The sequence below is a fragment of the Dermochelys coriacea genome, chromosome 4, assembly GCF_009764565.3.
Source record: "Dermochelys coriacea isolate rDerCor1 chromosome 4, rDerCor1.pri.v4, whole genome shotgun sequence".
Classification (NCBI taxonomy): Eukaryota; Metazoa; Chordata; order Testudines; family Dermochelyidae; genus Dermochelys; species Dermochelys coriacea.
In genome coordinates this window covers 33,061,256-33,080,713 of record NC_050071.1, presented here as the reverse complement: position 1 = coordinate 33,080,713, position 19,458 = coordinate 33,061,256, and the positions used below count along the sequence as shown (strand labels likewise).

The following is a 19,458-nucleotide window of genomic DNA, read 5'->3' as shown; positions in this document are numbered from 1 at the left end:
TGTTAGCAAAGGGGTATGAACAGAACTTCCATAAGGGCACCAAGTAGAGGAGGCTAAAATATTTTGTTCAAAAACTTTCTTGACAAAGGCCTTTTTGAAAAAATTATAGAAAGCTTTTCCCCCCAAAAAAACTTCCCAGTTTTTCAACAAAACTGATTGGTGTACGTTGGGTTAAGTAGAGTTTTTAGGTTCCTTCCCTTTTTTTCCAGTGGAAAACAGATGCAAGGAGTTTTTGTGTGTAACACTTTGATCTCTGCCTCCTTTTCTTTGCTCAACAACAACAAAAAGTATATGGCCTGTGTTGTCCACAGTAGAACAGTATTTATCTCAATGATGAAATCAAATGTATATTTCCCCAACTGAAGAGAACTCAAGGCTCAGAAAAATACACTTGTGTTGACTTTTACATCCTTTTCATTGTTAATAGTAGTATATATTACAAAAGTGCATCTTGCATCCTTTTATGTACCATGTAGGCTCATTAGAGCAGGTGTGGATTAAGGCAGCGTTCTTGGGATTCAAGGCCAGACAGTGCACTGAATCAAAGCCCTCTCTCTCTGATCATGAATCAGCAGGTGTGGAGGGAGAGATTCACAGTAGACAGTCGGGCTGTGAAGAACCAGTCCATCTTCAGGAGAGCAGGACTGGCTGTGCAAGGCTACAAACTTGTTTAGTAGGGTGGGTGGAGATGAGAGGGACTGGATTGGAGCAGAATACTGTTTCGCTGTATTGAACAATAAAAATGCTCATAGAAAAGTGCTGAGTACGATAATAATTAAATCTGTGGTAACCACACAGCAGCATTAATCTCGCTCTCTATATTCACACTCCATAAATATAACTCCATTTAATTACTTAAGTCTATCTTGGCCAGCTAACAAAATGGAAAACCCACTTGTTGCCCCTGTTTCCCTCCAGAAAAATCATCCCTAAGAACATATTCTCAAAGCCCTGTAATATATAAATGGCTTTTACAGTATGCCCAGGAAATCAAAATTGGACTGGCATGTTCTGCACCAGCTTCAGCCTTTGAATGATTTTAAGGAGTAGCCCATGCAGAACACATTACAGTAGTCTAATCTTGAAGTGACAAAGGCATATAACGGCAAGGTCTGCATCCATAAGAAAGAGGGACTAGAACAGAGAATATTTCCTATCAAGAATCCCCAAGACAAGGGTCACTATGACTAAATAAATACAAGAGCAAACATTAAAACAATTCAGGAAAAAAGAGGAGTTTTTATTTATTTATTTTTTTAAGGAATAAATGATGTTCATAATATTTTAAAGTCGCATTGCTTGTATTTTTACATATTCTTCCATTCCTGCATTAATGTGCGCACACATTTTAAGCAATTTTTAGCTGGCAGCTGACCCGTTTCTATTAGATTTCTGTTATATTTTTAAGATAGCTGCCATCCAAGTATTTCAGAATAATAAGTACTTACCAAAATACCCAGTGCTGCACATCTGTGGCCAGAGTACTGTTTTAAAGTTGTGGAGTGGTTATTGGTGCTACTCTCCTTTTCTCTTTACCTCCTCTTCACCTCTGTTTCCTCAAATTGTTAAGTTACTGGAAGAAAACTTTAAAGTTTCTCGTTTATGCAAGTTTTTTAAAATCAGAATCTGGAAAATTTGTCTTGATAAAGACAAATCCAGTTTGTTTTGGTTTGCACTGTCAAAATTTGACATGGGGGTTTGCATGTGAGTGTTGCAATTTTCAAAACATTGATGTGGCAGGAACAATTTTAAGATGGCATAATGGCGTGTGTGAGAGAGAGAAACTGTACAGGCGCTTCTGTGGGAGAAAAAGCCTTGAAGGAAGCTGCATGTCTCTCTTGTTTTTGTTTTTAAGTCCTTTAGATAACCAATGAGGATTTTATGCATTTCTAAAATGGACACGTGATGCATTACAAATGAACCTTTGTCTGCTTATTACAAGAAGATGGGAAGGGGAGACAATCCTTAGGCGTCTATTATTTCACCTTACATCAGGTGCTTAGAAAGTTTAAAAAAAAAAAAAATTCTCCAATTTGACTCATTTATCCATTTGTATTTTTACTGAAGTCTTTATGCTTGAAAAAGCGGGTGCATAATGATTGACTCATTTTGTGTGGTCCAGGCTATAAAATACCCCCTCTGTTCGTTCCATATGAAACACATGTTTTTAATTGTGTGAAATGTGTATAATTTGTGTACTTTCTTTTATTATTTCATATTAAAAACAAATGCTTAACTTTGCATGTTACAAAAAGACTTGTGAAAATAAGTTATCTTTCTGCTTTTGTTACTTTAAAACAGCTATTGGTGATGTCAGAGTCAATACTAAAAGCATTAAGAATGCTGGCAGAATGTAATGCAGCTGCAATCCAACATGATGTTAGAAATGGGGTTGAGAGCATAAAGGCTTTCCGTATTCCCAGGGCGCACAACTGCTTGCGGCCTTGGCTTTGATCTCTTCAAAGGCTGCTGCCTCCTCCTAGATGGAGAGACTTGGCTGCCACTCGCTTGCATTGAAAAAAGGCAGAGGTCTCTATTCAGGCAGAAATCAATCATTGTGCAGAAACAATTATGTGTAATTCAACCATCATGAAAACAGGACGAGATTATGGGTTTGTTACCTGAGTTACTGTGTGGAGATGGGGTACAGAGAACGCTGGAGTCCTGCTGACATGCCACATCTTGATGACAATTATAGACATATGAATGATGTGGGCGGGGGAGGCATGATGACAAATGCTGGTCACACTGTCCAGCAGAGCAGAAAATGAGGTTACAATTGGGAGATAATGTTAGCATATGTAACCATATTTCAGAAAGCTGGGCAAATTCAGGGAGTAGATGAGATGGGCTATCATAAACAAGGGGTGTGTGTGTGTTATGTGTATTGGCTTTCTGTAATACAAAATGTATCACCAGTATAGGAAATCTGAGTGCCTGCTTTTTTTTATTTTACAGAACTGATGATTTAAAACATCTTAGCAACCTTTGGGGAAGGGGAGGAAGAGAACTGCTAGGTGAAGAGGAGAATCTCAGATCATTACAAAGGAGGCTTAATGTAGAAGTGACTTTTTTTTAAATTGTCGGTTGATTTGATTTCCTATCTCAGAATATGCTAGTATTAATGTTTGTGTTGACACATTACTGTTTCTACACAAATGTGTCTCTTACTATCTCCCCCTTTCTGTGGGGTATTAAGTTGGTTTCATATGATTAATCTTCAAGTAATTGAAGTAAATCTTCAAGTGTGTGGTGGTTTTGAGACTTGTATGGTAGTGTTTTGATTGTGGCAGTCTTGTATGTAGTATAACATGACCTGTAATGGTGTCCTTATGTTGAGACTAAGGGTCTCCCTCCCCCGAGTAGTAATCTGCGGTTCACAAAAAGTTTCTCTTTTTTTAAATAAGTCTTCATGACTACTGTGCATGCCAGTACTCCCTATTCAAAATCTTGTTATCTATAATATAAAGCCTTTAAAATGTCTTGCTTTCCCACAAAAAGCAAAATAAAACAGATGGATGACTGATTATAAAATAGTATCAGTGCTTAGTTTGATACACAGGACGAGGTTTACCTTTTATGCTGCTCAAGCTTAGACATCACAGGCGTGAGAGCTGCTTTGAGTTACAGATCTTCAAACAATAAGTCAAAACAAAAAATCAATCCCTCCGGTCCTTGGGTGCAGTTATCTAAAGATAAAAGAGAAAAATAAAGTTATGCTAAAGCAGATAGAGGAAAGGAACCGATATGCCAAGGAAACACAGAGGACAAGTGCAGAGTTGAAGTGGGCCTAGTGTGAGCCAACGTCAATGAAATTTTATCTTCTCAAAAAGTTTTAGGGTTGCCAGTTCTTTTCAAACTGGATCCAGTCTGTTCCAGGGCTGCCTGAAGCATTGGCTTCTATACAGTTGCTTCCCCTCACCCCCTTAAATACAATCATGCAGGAATTAGATTGCATGTTACTTAAGGTATAAAACTTTGCTGCAGACTTGAACAATATATGAGGGGTTCTGATATTTTGTATATAAATACAGATTTCTTTTTAAAATGTTTTGTGAAAGTTATAAACTTAAATGAAAAGTAGGGCTGTCAATCGCAGTTAACTCACATGATTAACTCAAATTAATCACGATTAATCGTAGTTTTAATCACACTGTTAAACAATAGAACAATTGAAATGTATTAAATATTTTGGATGTTTTTCTACATTTTCATATATTCTGTGTTGTAACTGAAATCAAAGTGAATGTTATGTTTGCACTGTAAAAATGATAAACAAAAGAAACAGTATTTTTCAATTCACCTCATGCAAGTACTGTAGTGCAATCTTTGTCGTTAAAGTGCAACTTAAAAATGTAAATTTTTTTTGTTACATAACTGCACTCAAACAAAACCATGTAAAACTTCAGAGCCTACAAGTCCACTCAGTCCTACTTCTTGTTCAGCCAATTGCTAAAACAAAGAAGTTTGTTTACATATGCAGGAGATAATGCTGCCTGCTTCGTATTTACAATGTCACCTGAAAGTGAGAACAGGCATTTACATGGCACTTTTGTAGCTGGCACTGCAAGGTATTTGTGCCACATATATGCTAAACATTCGTATGCCCCTTCATTCTTTGTCCACCATTCCAGGAGACATGCTTCCATGCTGATGATGCTCATTTTATTTTTTAAAAAAAATGTGCTTGAACTCCTGAGGGGAGAATTGTATGTCCCCTACTCTGTTTTACCCACATTCTGCCATATATTTGATGATCTAGCATTCACGGATGATGACCCAGCAGATGTTCATTTTAAGAACAGTTTCACTGCAGATTTCACAAAATTCAAAGAAGGTACCAATGTGAGATTTCTAAAGATAGCTAGAGCACTTGACCCAAAGTTTAAGAATCTGAAGTGCCTTCCAAAATCTGAGAGTGATGAGGTGTGGAGAATGCTTTCAGAAGTCTTAAAAGAGCAACGTTCCAATGCGGAAACTACAGAACCCGAACCACCAAAAAAGAAAATCAACCTTCTGCTGGTGGCATCTGACTCAGATGATGAAAATGAACTCACGACGCTTTGGATTGTCATTGAACAGAACCCGTCATGAGCATGGATGCATGTCCCCCGGAATGTGGTTGAAGCATGAAGGGACATATGAATCTTTAGCGCATATGGCATGTAAATATCTTGCGATGCCAGCTACAACAGTGCCATAAGAATGCCTGTTCTCACTTTCAGGTGACATTGTAAACAAGAAGCAGGCAGCAGCATCTCCTGCAAATGTAAACAAACTTGTTTGTCTGAGCGATTGGTTGAACAAGAAGTATGACAGAGTGGACTTAAGCTCTAAAATTTGACATTGTTTTATTTTCGAATGCAGAGTTTTTTGTACATAATTCTACATTTGTAAGTTCAACTTGCATGATAGAGATTGCACTACAGTACTTGTATTAGGTGAATTGAAAAATACTATTTTTGTTTTTTACAATGCAAAAACTTGTAGTCAAAAATAAATATAAAGTGAGCAATGTACACTTTGTATTTTGTATTTGAAATGTAGAATGCAAAATAAAAAAAAATTGCATTGTTAAACAATAGAATACCATTTATTTAATTGTGTGATTAATCATGATTACTTTTTTTTAATCGCTTGACAGCCTGAATGAAAAGTGAGGCAAATCTCTGTAGTGCTCTTTCCCCTCTCCAAATCTTAAATTGAACTGATGAGAAATCTAGGTTTTTTCTGTTTTCAGTGGTTAAAATTGAAATTTAGTGTGTGCCAACTTAATCAAGCATTTTTGGTTGGTTCACCTTGGTGCATAACTTAGGCTATGTCTACGGTTCAGGGACTATAGCAGTACAGCTATGGCACCCTAGTTATGCCAGCATAACCCCATAGTGTGGATATAGCCTACAGTGAAGAAAATGCTCTTCTCTCCTCTCCTCTCCACTTCTCTCCTCTCTTCTCTTTTTTCCTCCCCCGTCGCAGAAGGAACACCACTTTCCTGAATGAGGCAGCTAGGTCTTTTTCTGACGACTTAGCTACCATCTACGTGGGGATTAGGTTGGCAAAGCTATGGTGCTCGAGGGGAGTGGATGTTTGACATAACTGTGGCACTTAAGTGTGAGTCTAAATTTCAAGTGTAGACCAGGCCTTAATATCTTAAACCCCAGAGGGACTATTCCCAGTGCAAGATTGAAGTTGCAGAGTATAAAATTAAGCACATTCCCTGATTCTGTGAAGACACATGCTTTGCTATGTATTCAAATGTAGCAGAGTTTAAAACTGCACTCACGCTTGGTTTTTTCTTTAAAGAAAAACAAACCTGTTAACTTTGCTGATCACAGATGTGCCACCATAATTAGACTTTGGTATCACAAAAAGGGGTGGAAAATATATCATCATGTAATCATGCTATGTAAAATAGAATTGGTCAAACCAGTTCTGTTAGTACTATTTTTGTAATGAGCATTTTTCTTTAAAAATGTAACTTTGTTCTTAGTTTCTTTTAATGAGACACAATCAGTGATGTATGTCTGACATCTGTGGGTACAGAATGCCCACTTGACCTCAATTGGAGTAGTAGTAAGTGCTCAGTACCTCTGAAAAACAGGCCTTTGGAGCTCTGATTTCAAAAGCCTGTAGGAAAACTTTGAAGGTGTAATTGTTTTTTGTTTGAATCAAAACTTTTTACCTTTACAGGCTAAAAGGAAAGATCTTTCTTAGGCCCTAAATTTAAACACTCATGAAACATCTAATCTTTTGTATTAAAAGTGCTTCTTAATCCTAATTTTAAAAATCAGTCAAGCTATGAAGTAGCATTTTTAAATGGTACTTGATGAAATGTGGGTGCCAAAGATCAAGAACTCATCTCACTATATTTCAGGACTAGACCTGTACCAAAAAAAATACAATAGCTCCTGCTTTTAATTGTGAGAATATGGGGAGTAGAATTCCTAAAGGAATTTTTGTTCCAAAAAAGGCGTGGACTTGGACTCATTACCTTAGAAAGTACTGCACATGCAATATTAACAGAAGACTGTTGCATCTCTTCTCAAATTGTGGCCCATGGAGCACTTGCTAGTGATCTGCAGAGAGCTGGCTGTTTGCCTGATGCTAAATTGCATTTAAAGGCAGCTAAAAATTCATAGCTTTTTCCATGTAAGCAGTTTCAGTAGCTGCCAGAAGGATGTTATGAACTCACAAATGGGAGGAAAGGAGGGGACGACAAGGCATTCTGTATGAAGTTGTGGTCCATATTGTGACAGTCGGGATCTCTGAAATTGACAGGCCGAAGGCATTAAATTACAGCACCTCTAACCAATTCAAAGTGTCAGAGGGCGGCTTAGTTGTTCCTCCCCCCCCTCCCCCGCCAAAAATTCTGTTCAAAACTTAATTCCATTCATCACTAATTAAATTAGCATCTTGTAGATCATTTTGTTTTGAAACCTGTTTTAATTGGAATCCTTGCTGCCTTACACTTTGCAGTGTAGAGCAGTGGTGTGGTATCTGTCACCAGGAATGTTTGTAGTTAAATTGTACAAGAAGCTGAACTGAATCTGGTGCCTGCCAGCCATAGCAGAAGAGTGGATGGTGCATGTGTGTGTGTTCATTTTTGGAAATAGCTTTCCCATTCATTAGTCTCCTCAAACCCATGTTGTTCAGCTGCTGCAATTGTCATTATCAGTGTCAGCAGCATCTTGCATAATTTTTGTGCTGTGATAGCACCTAATTCAAGTATCCCTTCTGAGATGAATTAATTATATAGAATACAAAACTTTTCTATTTGTGGGGCAAATACAGTTAAATCCCACAAACTGAGGGCCCAATCCTGAAAATACTTGGGTCTGAGCCTGGAAATACTTAGCTTGGGGTATAATGTGGGACTAAGACAAGTTGTTTCTAAGATCAGACCCTGCAGATGAGGGGAACATGTGTTGATGACCCCTGCGCTTTTTTTTTTTAAATATCTTAATGTCTTGAAAGGGGGGTGTGTGTGGTTTCCACCCCCCTCTCCTATCCTGGAGGACTCTAGGAATAACTGGATAATTAGTTGGTTTGAACCAAGATGAGCGATGACTTGACTAGAAGCACGTGACTTAAAACGATTTAATCTGACACCAGAAGTAAGAGACATTATCATCATGGGGTTATTTAACTTTGACATTCAACTTAAATAATGATTTAAAAAGAAGTGTAATAATGCCATGTTTCTTGACTTTCATTCTTTCCCTTTGTTCCCTATTCTACAGCAAAAAAAAAAAAAAAAAGCACCCTCCAAAACTAATTGAAGTCTCCGTCATGGGAAGCCACTTAAAAAGCAGTCATTAATGCTCCTTTGCAATCCTCCGATAATGCTGCCTTAGGTGTGGCTGGGTTAAAAGCACCTCAGATGAAAACCTTGGTGATCTATCCCCAGTTCCTGTTCCTATCCCCAGTAGTGAGTAAAACGTGATATCTCTTTTTGATCCAGTCTGTAACTGAGAATCTCAGAAACAATCAGCTAATTAAATTACTGGAGTCTCTATCAACCAACCATTCAGTGAGCAGATTTCAATTCTGTAATTTTTGCGCAGTGTGTAGTGAATCAGAAATGCATACCTTGACTGTGAGTTGAAATTAGATTAAAAAATTTTAACACAAGCAATTCTCCCAATTCAAAATTAACTATGTACATTATGGGGCTGGGACACTGAGCGGGTGCTAGTAATAGTGCATTGAAAACAAGAATTAACAAGGTGACAGCCCAGACACAATCACTGAAAGTCAGCCTACTTACATTTTAAAGTAAACCCCAGTTTTTAACCAATGGACTGTAATGTTAATAGTATGAAACCAATGGTGAAAAGGCAGAAAACTCAAAGCTAAGTCTGTGATACTGGTTGAGAATAGCACAGGAGTGTGAATAAGCTAAGTTTTTAACTCTGAATTTCTGCATTTGTCTTTCTCACAACCCTACTGTTACTCAGAGAGCAAAAAAGTTTTTGTGTAGTTATGCTGCCTCGAATACATCCATGCTCTTAAATTCTGTCCATTTGTATTTTGATGGAGTGGAACTCTAAGTGACAGGCAGTTGTATGCATAAAGTGTGTGGTACAGCATGTATTATAGAAATTGTACTATCAAAACTTGACTGAAGTGCTGTCTCTCTATAATGCCTCTTGCTTTGCTGTGCAGTTAAACTTTTTGAGGACTATTGCTGCTGCGCAGGAATAGGGGAAATCCAAATCTCCTGTATAGCTGTCCCAAGTTCCTGAAGATACATAGATTGAGAGTTGCTGTATTATCAGTGAATCACAATAATGTCATTGGGCTTTTATTGTAGTTAACTTTCAGACTGATCCTTTACTTTTAAACCAAACCTTAACTACTACTTTATAAGAAACTTTTTAATTTGTCTTTTCTTTGCTCATCTCAATTCCCCTCCCTGCTGCCTTCCTTTTCAGATCAGTTAGCAATGCCAAAGAAAGCTCGGTTCTGTCTTTCTTTCAAATTGAAAAGTTTGATCAGCTGCACCCAGAAATAAATGTATAGAATTAGAAAAATAACCAGCACAATAGAGCTAAATCACCACGAGTGCAAGCTTCACTTCACGTTAGAGGTGAATTTGGCTCCATTAATTAGCAGCCCAGACTTTAATTAAACTTGTCTTTCAAGACTGCATAGCGAATGGGTGAGTTGGGGGAGCGGGCTATGGAATAAGGTTGGGCACAGATCCAACATGTTGCTGGTGGGAGGTCAGTAGTAACCACAGCAGGAGAACACAAGCAGTGTGGAGGGGTCCCAAGTCTCACTTGATGTCCCCCTATGCTGGATGCCCTTGGGCTGAGTTAGGAACTGTTGTGATCGTGTTATAATTGCTAAAGTAGTCTTGCCTAGGTTGGTTTGCACCTTTATTTCTGGCAGCCTTAATGAAGGAATCCTCCATTACTGCGTGTGTATGTGTGTTTATGTGAACGCCTGGGGGAGTGGAGCCTAATGCTTGGAGTGCCAACAGCAGTTGACTGAGATTATGTGACACAGGAAATGCTATCAGTCATCTAGAGGGGGACCACAACAGTCACAGCAGCATGCTGCAGTGGGTGAAATTACAATAAACTTTGCTCACACATGCATCACCTTTCACACACCAGTGACAAAAATTAATTAATTGGCACACCACCTAATTCATATCCAACCCACTGCTGGACAGGCTTTCTTCCCCCAAATGTTTACATAAACAGTATCTCTGGCGGACCAAACATTAGTATCTGACATAGATTTCCTATATCTGAGACCCTACAGTCCTATTAGTAAATTGTGTAGCTGCAGACGTGTACATAGAGTTCTCAATAGGCTTTTACTTTTTTACAGCTAGTGCTCTTAAAAAGGAGTAACTGAATAGATCAGTAAGAGGCTGAGATAGATAGTGATTGAGTGATGGTGCAGACTGAAGAGGGGGATCTCTACAGCACACTATATAACTCAATCCTACACATTCCAGCTTACCTCAGGAAAGTACAGTTAATCTTGGAACACGAGTGACATACTGTTTTGTTTATAGTAAAACTTAAATGAAACCCACTATCTGGCTACATCATCACTTCAGTGAACTGCAACTGTACATGTCTCATAACTGTTTAAGACTGATGCACCTTCAATTTTTAATTACACCAATGCCTGTCCATTTTCTGAATTTTTCTTCCCTGATTGGGTCAAAACTAAGAATTAGCTGAACAGCAAGAGTAAAATGGTCAAACGGTCTTAACTGTCTTCATGTTTCACACATTGCATGTAAATGTTGCATCTTCCCCTCTTCATGTGCATGACCTGCATATATTGGATACCTACACTAAAAATAGCTGTTTCTCCCCTTGTATATACTTCATATGTCTAAGATGTTTCTCTAAACTTATGAGAAACCCATCTCTGATCCAGACCCTTAGGCACGTCCCTCGGAAACACCATCCACCTCTGCCTTCTGTATCTACCTACCACAGGGTTTTCTATAGTGTTCATCACTATGGTGTCAAAGCTTGCTTCATCAAAATGTAGATAAAACATACATTAATATTCCTGCATTATTTCTGCTCATCCCTTCTAAAGTAAGGCTATCTTAGCCTGTCCAGTGATTTAGCAGCACTGGTGCATTACCCAGGTACATAAGAAACCTGGGTTGGGCAGAAGCCTTGTGGCTTACATTGTATACTGTGAGCTTTTGGGGGCCTGACATGTGACTGTAGGAGATGCCATTGGTGTTTTGGAGGGTAGAGAGCTGACTCTATGTAAGCAACACCCACTCTCAGCTGGTTAACAGAGAGATTAATGACTGCCTTGGAGGCCAGCCTTCCAGCATCCTGGCAAGAGGGTAAGCCTCATGGTAGCTGCAGCAGCTGGTTTTGGGAGGAGGGAAATGGAGAATAAACCTGCATGCCCAATATGCCAGGATAGCCTGTGTCCACACTTTTGTATCTTCTGCCTCCACACACCCCCTTAACTAAAAATGAAACTTGACTGCATTTATAGTAGATGAAGGACTAGCTGTGCTTGGCTACATCATGCAAGCTTTTAGGCTGCATCATTCCATGTGGAGAACAGGAGAAGGACAGTTCTATCAAATGTAAAAGCGAACATGTATTCTGCACGAGTCTGTGGCTAAAAAGGCCACTGTGTCTTTAATGGCCGAGTCGTATGTACCAGATCGTAGTATGGGAGGAGGAAAACGAGCTGAATTTTTTTATTTGGATGTGGGGGTTACAGCTCATTGATGGTTCAAAGGCTTAGAGTTTGGATCACTATCTAATTAGGTGTAATAACTGCTATTTGAGGGAAGTATTAATTCCAGGAGATGGCTTTACCTGCACTTGTGAGGAGATTCAGCTCTGAAACATCTATGAAATCTTTATTCTGTGAAACTCTGAATTTCTGTACCTTTTCAATTTGAGTTCCAGGGGAGTGTGCCTTGACAAAAGCATAGCTCTGACCAGGGCGAGAAGCAGCAGCATAAGGGTTTCCTCAAACACTCAAGAAAATCTGTCTTGAAACCTGAAGAAAGGTTCTTCCAGAAGTTGAATAGTATGCTTACTAAGGCAGGTAACTAAGAGGAGTTCTCTGTCTTTCTTTCTTTCTCCTGGTACTGTAGTATGTAACACTTCTGTATCCACTTCTCCAGAGCACACTTTAATAGGCAACCCTCCCTCTTGCCCTTGAGATTTCACAAAACCCAATTAACAGAGATGAGAGTTCTAGTATGTATACACATGAAATTTCAGCAGGCTAAAAGAAAGTTTCTTAATATCATAGAGCCTGCCCTAAAGTAAAACTTGCATCTGAAGTCTACATAGTTAACCTCCTAGAGCAGGGTGGGCAAAGTTTTTTTTTTTTTTTTTTTGTTTTTTTTTTTTTTTTTTTTTTTTGGCCTGAGGGCCACATGGGGGTTGCAAAAATGTATGGAGGGCCAGGTAGCAAAGGCTGTGCCTCCACAAACAGCCTGGCTCCAGCCCCCCCCTCCCCCGCTCCTTGTCCCTTGACTACCCTGACCCCTATCCGCACCTCCGCTCCGGACAGGCCCCCCGGGACTCCCACACCTATCCAACTGCCCCCTATTCCTTCAGTCCGCTTGCAGCAGATGAGCGCTCCGCTCGGTGACCCATGTTTGTGGTAAAACCATTGTAGACAATGCAGTCAACAACATACATTTAAGGAATTGTAATGATTTTTTTAATGATTTTAAAATTGCATGAGCAAAAATAATTTGAGGAGATCTACTTGCAAATTTATGTAAAACAAAGCCAAAAATAGGCTAGGTATTATGTGGATTTGGGTTTTATTAAAGAAAATGATTCAAGATTTGATCTGATTAGCACATACAATATTCAGCACAGTCTACCCAGGGCTCCAGATGTTTCATATTTTACTAACCTAGTACCATAGCTGTTAATTTTAAATGATTCTAAATGAGCCATTCTGAGGTAGATGCCGATAAATTAGATGCAACTTATTTTTAATAGCAGCCCTATATATCTGAAATAATATGGGTTAAATATTCAAAATGGAAGTCGGGCTAAAGACTTCAGCCCACAAGCAAGTTTGTGCATGCGACTATTGCTCTAACTCTTAAACAAACCAGTCTTGAGCAAGAACTCGAAAATGGGGCTAACCTGCTCCCCTTCTAAAACTTTTTCTTCAGCGTAAATACTGACAATGGATCCATTTAAAGTTCAGGTCTAGAAACAATATTTAGAAAGGAAAGCTGGGGATTGGGTAGAGTGCTGGAAATACAGTAAATATCTGGCAGTAAAAACATGAGGTCTCAAAGCCGCTGGTGTGCGGTGGCCTGTGTGTGGGGTTTTTTTTTTTTTTTTTTAAAAACACCACCAGATTCTGCAGAGGGCTCGTTATCGCACACTGTGAGTCAGCATGATCAAAGCCCTGGGAAAGGTCAGGCATTCCAGTAGGAGTGAGACACTGCTGCCTGCTAAACACTGTTCCATCCCACGTGTCTCACAGCAGCAGCTTCAGCACCTAACTGAAATCCTTTATCTCGTTACTGAGTGAGCCTACAGATTAGTTGGCCTGGCCTTACCCTGATGTCTAAAGCATGAAACACCTGGCCTGGGTTTTCTGAGGTAGCAAAGCCATTTCCCTGTATGTATAAAAAATTACTTTTTTGGGGTGGGCTTAACTGCTTAGTTTTGTGGAGGAGGCAGCATTTCCTTGCCCCCCCCCCCCGCCCAAAAAACCCAACATATAGTGTGCTGAGGAGAGTGTATCCTTTTGGTATATTGAAACAACTGAATAACGTAGACTTCTAAGGATCTGTCTGTGATCGGTCTGTGTTGGATTATACTGTTTGGGATTCCAGAGTTTAGTTTGCAAACCTGAGAAGTTCTCCAATAGGAAGAGAATGGTCTTAATCTGACTTGTATTGTTCTGCTAGATTTAGGTACAATATTGGTCTCTTGCCAGCTGTCCTACAAGGGCAGCAATTGTTAAAGAATGTGTGGGAGGAGAGAAGGGTGGTGGAGAGAAAAGTGTGTGTTGAGATAGTTTAGCTGAAGTGGTTTTAAGGCTTGGCTGCATTCAGTTTTTTGTATCTAACTAATTGGTAGTAGAAACGACGCGGGTAAATAGATGCAGTTACTACTGTACTTGTGCCCACAGCAAGGGGTTGCACCTACTTAGATTGGTACAAAAACTGTGTAGACAAGCCCTTAAACTGGCTCTAGTTAAATATGCCTAGCTTCCGTGGTTGTGGTGGGGATTTTGGTCATCTAAAGAACTCAGTTTTATACTATCCAATTATGGTTTTAAAACTTTGTCCACAGCAACCAGGCAAACTGTAACTAGTGTCAGCCTTAACTAATTTAAAGCTGTTTTTTAAAAACCAGTTCAGCATAAACTGTAGCCAGTTTCATCCTCAAGTGTGGAGGCAATATATGGAGGATTAACTGATGCCTTTGCCTGCTTTTCATGGAGTGCTGTCCTGTTAGTACTGTCTCAAGGTAGCTGATGAAAATGTGTTGGAATCTGTAGATTTGTGAAGCAGATTCTTTTTTAGACTGGGAGTGAGGCATAGAAATACAAATTCAAGAAACGTCTTGAGAGAATGGGTACCAGCATACATAAACTTATAGGGCAAGAGGCACTTTGTACTGGGAATGGGGAAAACGATTGGTTCCAGCCAATCAACTTTAAATCCTGTCAGTCTTACCATAAAGGTTACTTCAGATGTCTGAGTCCCCTTCCTTATTGCTGTGGTTTCATAATGCCATTTTTCTTTTCTTAAATATCTTCCTTGTTGCTGAATGCTAAATAACCTGGGGAAACTGTGAAACTACCTAGATACAAAGTTCTGTCAAATGCATAGAGTAAACTGAAAGGCTTTCTCCCCTCCCTTTCAGGTTTTATTTATTTATTTTACTTATTTTAATATTCAGACAGCAATGTGATTAAGTTTGGAGTGTTCCTTCTTAAAATAGGAACTAAACTTTGAACTGCCCCTGAAATCTGAGAATGGTAGGCTAAAGAACATCCTTCTCTGAGGAATATGGGAGGATCTGATGTATCCCTGGATCCTGGCTTCCATTTTTTGAAATAGTCATTAAAAAAAGACTCTGCCAATTTATGCTGAAAAAAAGATTGGTAAAAAATGTCAAGCCTTCTGGAAGGTTCATAGAAGATTAGGGTTGGAAGAAATCTCAAGAGGTCATCCAGTCCAACCTCCTGCTCAAAGCAGGACCAACCCCAACTAAATCATGCCAGCTAGGGCTTTGTTAAGCTGGGCCTTAAAAACCTCCAAGGATGGAGATTCCACCATCACTTCCCTAGGTAACCCATTCCAGTGCTTCACCACCCTCCTAGGCCTGGTCTACACTATGAAATTAGGTTGATTTTATAGAAGTCGACTTTTAGAAACAGATTTTATACAGTCGATTGCATATTTCCACACTAAGTGCATTAAGTCGGTGGAGTGCGTACTCACTACCGTGGCTAGCATCGACTTACAGAGCGGTGCACTGTGGGTAGCTATCCTACAGTTCCCGCAGTCTCTGCTGCCCATTGGAATTCTGGGTTAAGCTCCCAATGCCTGATGGGGCAAAAACATTGTCACGGGTGGTTTGGGGTACATGTCATCAGGCCCCCCTCCCTCCGCGAAAGCAATGGCAGACAATTGTTTTGCGCCTTTTATTCCCTGGGTTACCCATGCAGACGCCATACCACGGCAAGCATGGAGCCTGCTCAGCTCACCGTCACTGTATATCTCCTAGGTGCTACTGGCAGATGTGGTACTGCATTGCTGTACAGCAGCAGTTCCTTCCTTTTGCGGCAGATGGTGCAGTAGGACTGATAGTGGTCGTACGTCTCCTGGGTGCTCCTGGCAGACTTCGGTGAGATCGATCAGAGGCTCCTGGATAAACATGGTTATTCTCCTCCTAGAGCACCGAATGGGAGTGACTCCAGGACATTCTCTTCTTTAAGTTTCATCTCATGGAGATTCAGTCCTGCCTGGAATATCATGTGAGCTGGAGGCTTCTGCCTCAGGCTGCTCTCCCAGCCAGCAGCACCGCGTGGTTGCACCTACCCAAGCCTACCCCTTGCTCCCATGGCTCATGAAGCCTGGACAGTAGTAAGGAGCAGTTCAACTATAGGCTGAGCAAGTGCAGAATGGTGGTAGAATGTGCCTTTGGACGTTTAAAAGCTTGCTGGCGCTGTTTGCTGACTAGGTCAGACCTCAGCGCAACCAACATTCCCATTATTGTTGCTCCTTGCTGTGTGCTCCATAATATCTGTGAGAGTAAGAGGGAGACATTTATGGAGGGGTGGGAGGTTGAGGCAAATTGCGTGGCATCCGATTTTGAGCAGTCAGACACCAGGGCGATTAGAAGAGCAAGGCACGCTGCGCATCCGAGAGGCTTTGAAAACCAGTTTCATGACTGGCCAGGCTTTGGTGTGACAGTTGTGTGTATTTCTCCTTGCTGCAAACCCACCCCCTTTGTTGATTTTAATTCCCTGTAAGCCAACTACCCTCCCCCTTTCAAAATAAAGTAACTATTGTTTTGAAACCATGCATTCTTTATTAATTTAAAAAAAAAAGAGATAATGTATGATGGTTATCAGTCCTACTGCACCGTCTGCCGTGAAGTCAAGGAGCTGCTGCTATGTAGGGTGGGGGTGGGGGAGGAGGGAAGAACAAGGCTGCATGGCTTATTGTAGCCACACTAAAAATCAAACTGCTTGAAAGACAGCCTTCTGTTGCTTGGGCCATCCTCTGGAGTGGAGTGACTGGGTGCCTGGAGCCTCTTTCTCCCTCCCCTCCCCCCAGTGGGTTCTTGGGCATCTGGGTGAGGAGGCTATGGAACATGAGGTGGAGCGTAGGCAGTTATACAGTGGATGCAGCGGGGGGGGGGGGGAGAGGGGCTGTGCTTTTGTTGGCTTTCCTGTAGCCCCAACAGACACTTCATCATGTCTGTTTGCTCCCCAATTAGCCTCAGCATCGTGTCCAGCCTCTGCTCTTCATGCTCACTTAATTCTTTCCTGGCCTCTGCCACTGATTGGGTCCATGCACTAAGCTGTGCTCTATCAGTGCGGGAGGACTGCATGAGCTTGGAAAACATGTCATCGCGAGTGCATTTTTTTCACCACCTAATCTGTGATAACCTCAGGGACGGAGATGATAGGGGGAGTGTAGAAACATTCTATGCTCTATGATTCTGGGGGGACTGCATGGTCACCTGTGCTGCTGAGTTCACCACAGTGACCAAACCGGAAATGAAATTCAAAAGTTCCCAGGGCTTTTCCTGTGTACCTGGCTAGTGCATCGGAGTTCAAAGTGCTGTCCAGAGCGGTCACAATGGAGCACTCGGTGATAGCTCCCAATGGCCAATACTGTCGATTTGCATCCACACTACCCCAAATTCAACCCAGCATGGTCGATTTTATCACTACTCCCCGTGTCAGGGAGGAGTACAGAAATTGATTTTAAGAGCCCTTTAGGTCAACAGAATGAGGTTGGTTGTGTGGATGCAGTCATTTTTTTTAAATCGACCTAACGCAGCTAAATTCAACCTAACCCCGTAGTGTAGACCAGGCCCTAGTGAAATAGTATTTCCTAATATCCAACCTAGACCTCCCCCACTGCAACTTGATACCATTGCTCCTTGTTCTGTCATCTGCCAGCAGTGAGAACAGCCGAGCTCCATTCTCTTTGGAACTCCCCCTTCAGGTAGTTGAAGACTGTTATCAAATCCCCCCTCACTCGTCAGCAACATAACCCCTTTTTTGCCTTGTGGTTTATGGTTACACCAAACCTCAAATAATTACTGCTCCTAATTGCTTGCCTAGCAACTCGACTCTCTCAAATCAAGACTTTTTTCCTTGTTGTGATATAGTCTCTGTGGATGGGTGCTGCTCCTTTTGCAAGAGTATCTTAGTAATATTTAAGCAGACACCTTGCCTTCCCTTCTCTCCTCCCTCCCCCGCTTTATCTCCAGTTAATAGGACAGAACCTGTCACTCCTAGTCACTGGCTCAAATCTGGCTAACATTGGTAGTAGCAACTGAAATGGTTATTGGATGGTATGGTCACTGACTGTGCAGTGCTTAGCACAATGGGGCTCTACCTTGGCTGGCCACCAGACTCGACCGCAATATCAATGTTTTGCTATGTGACAGCTATGCAGTGGCCTGTGGGATATGAGTGGGTCTCAATACAGTTTTACAGTGCAAAAAAACCCAAAAAACAAAACCTTAAGAAAAACAGTTCAAATTGGCTCTTAAGACAGCCAAGGACACTGATAGCTGAGAGTTCGGTCTGACAAGAAATATGTTGTCTGAACCCAGCGGTTCATGTAATGCAGACTCCCTTCCTTGTATAGACCGAGGTCTAGGAGACCTGGTGATGAGTATTGAAGTGAACTGTACTATTGCCACTAAAGGTGGTCCGTCTGGGTTCATGGTGGGTCATCTTATTGGCAGAGTAACAAGGTGAAATTTACACTGGATTTAAGTCTCTAAGCCTGCCGAGCTGGCACTTTTTATGAATTGCACCCCTCCATCCCTGTTCTTAATGTTGTTGTTTATTCCTGGACTCAGTAATTGTCTTAGTTTTGCTGTTCCTCTGTCCCTTGAGGGGATAGATCTTCCATGCTTGTGGGCTCTGGTCACCCATCAGTCACTTCTTGTTTTTTTTTTTGTTTTCCCACAAGCAATCAAATAGTTCTTGCTTCCTGTGCTACCTAAAATATCTTTTATCTTTTTTGTCAAAACAAGATATGAGTAGAGGCTTTAGGGGATGGGAAGATAAATAAAAGTGTGATGCCTGCTTGCCAGTCGCAACACTTTCTCACTTGTTCAGCTTTTATTAAAAGCTGGGCTGGTTCTGTGTTTCTTTTCTTTTCTCTTTTTTCTTTTCTTCTTTTTTGTCATGGGTTTGTTTTTATCTTTTCTTTCTCTCCTTCAGTCTCAGCCTGGCTAAGACCTTTTATGTGCTAAACTTTTTAACTGGGAACAAATGAAAGAGCTGACAGAAATCCTGAACCCTTAAACTCCTTGTGGTGGTAATGGCACTGCTTTAATGTGTAGAATAAATGTGAGAATCCAGATCTAGTGATTAGGAAGAAGTGTGAGAATCTTTTAAAGCAAGAATATCCCTTATTGAAGATTATATTTTGTAACCTCCTGTAGCTCTGTGTGACATGAAGAGAGATGGGGGGAAAAAATCTTAACAGTTTATTGCCTTAAAAAGCTGTTTTGACACATGCTAATTTTGTGTCTGATTTAAACTGTTTTTCAGTGTGCCCCTCGTAATATAATGCTTTTCTTTCTCCCCAGAGGATACTATGGTCTTTGTATATAAATTACTAAGGAGGAAAGCAGTTATGATTGAAAATCATCCATCCTCCTCACGTATTTAGGGGAAGGTGCTAATTGCATGAAAAATTGAAAGAGCCATTTGTAATGGAAGGATAATGGTGAACTTCAGAAGTCAGTG

The 19,458-nt window shown here is 40.6% G+C and overlaps 1 protein-coding gene across 8 annotated transcripts in view; it reads left to right on the top strand.

Moving 5' to 3' along the window:
* Window positions 1-19,458, top strand: part of LEF1 (lymphoid enhancer binding factor 1) — a 97,836-nt gene that overhangs the window by 18,202 nt on the left and 60,176 nt on the right. Inside the window, exons 1-2 of one of the 8 annotated variants that reach the window (XM_043513647.1) lie at window positions 6,848-7,587; window positions 8,024-8,428. The exons of the other annotated variants lie outside the window; for them this stretch is intronic. Of the exons in view, the coding sequence (XP_043369582.1) occupies window positions 8,381-8,428 (48 nt within the window). The 5' untranslated portion in view covers window positions 6,848-7,587; window positions 8,024-8,380. Of the gene's footprint in view, window positions 1-6,847; window positions 7,588-8,023; window positions 8,429-19,458 lie in introns of those variants that run through there. 8 annotated transcript variants of the gene reach the window in all.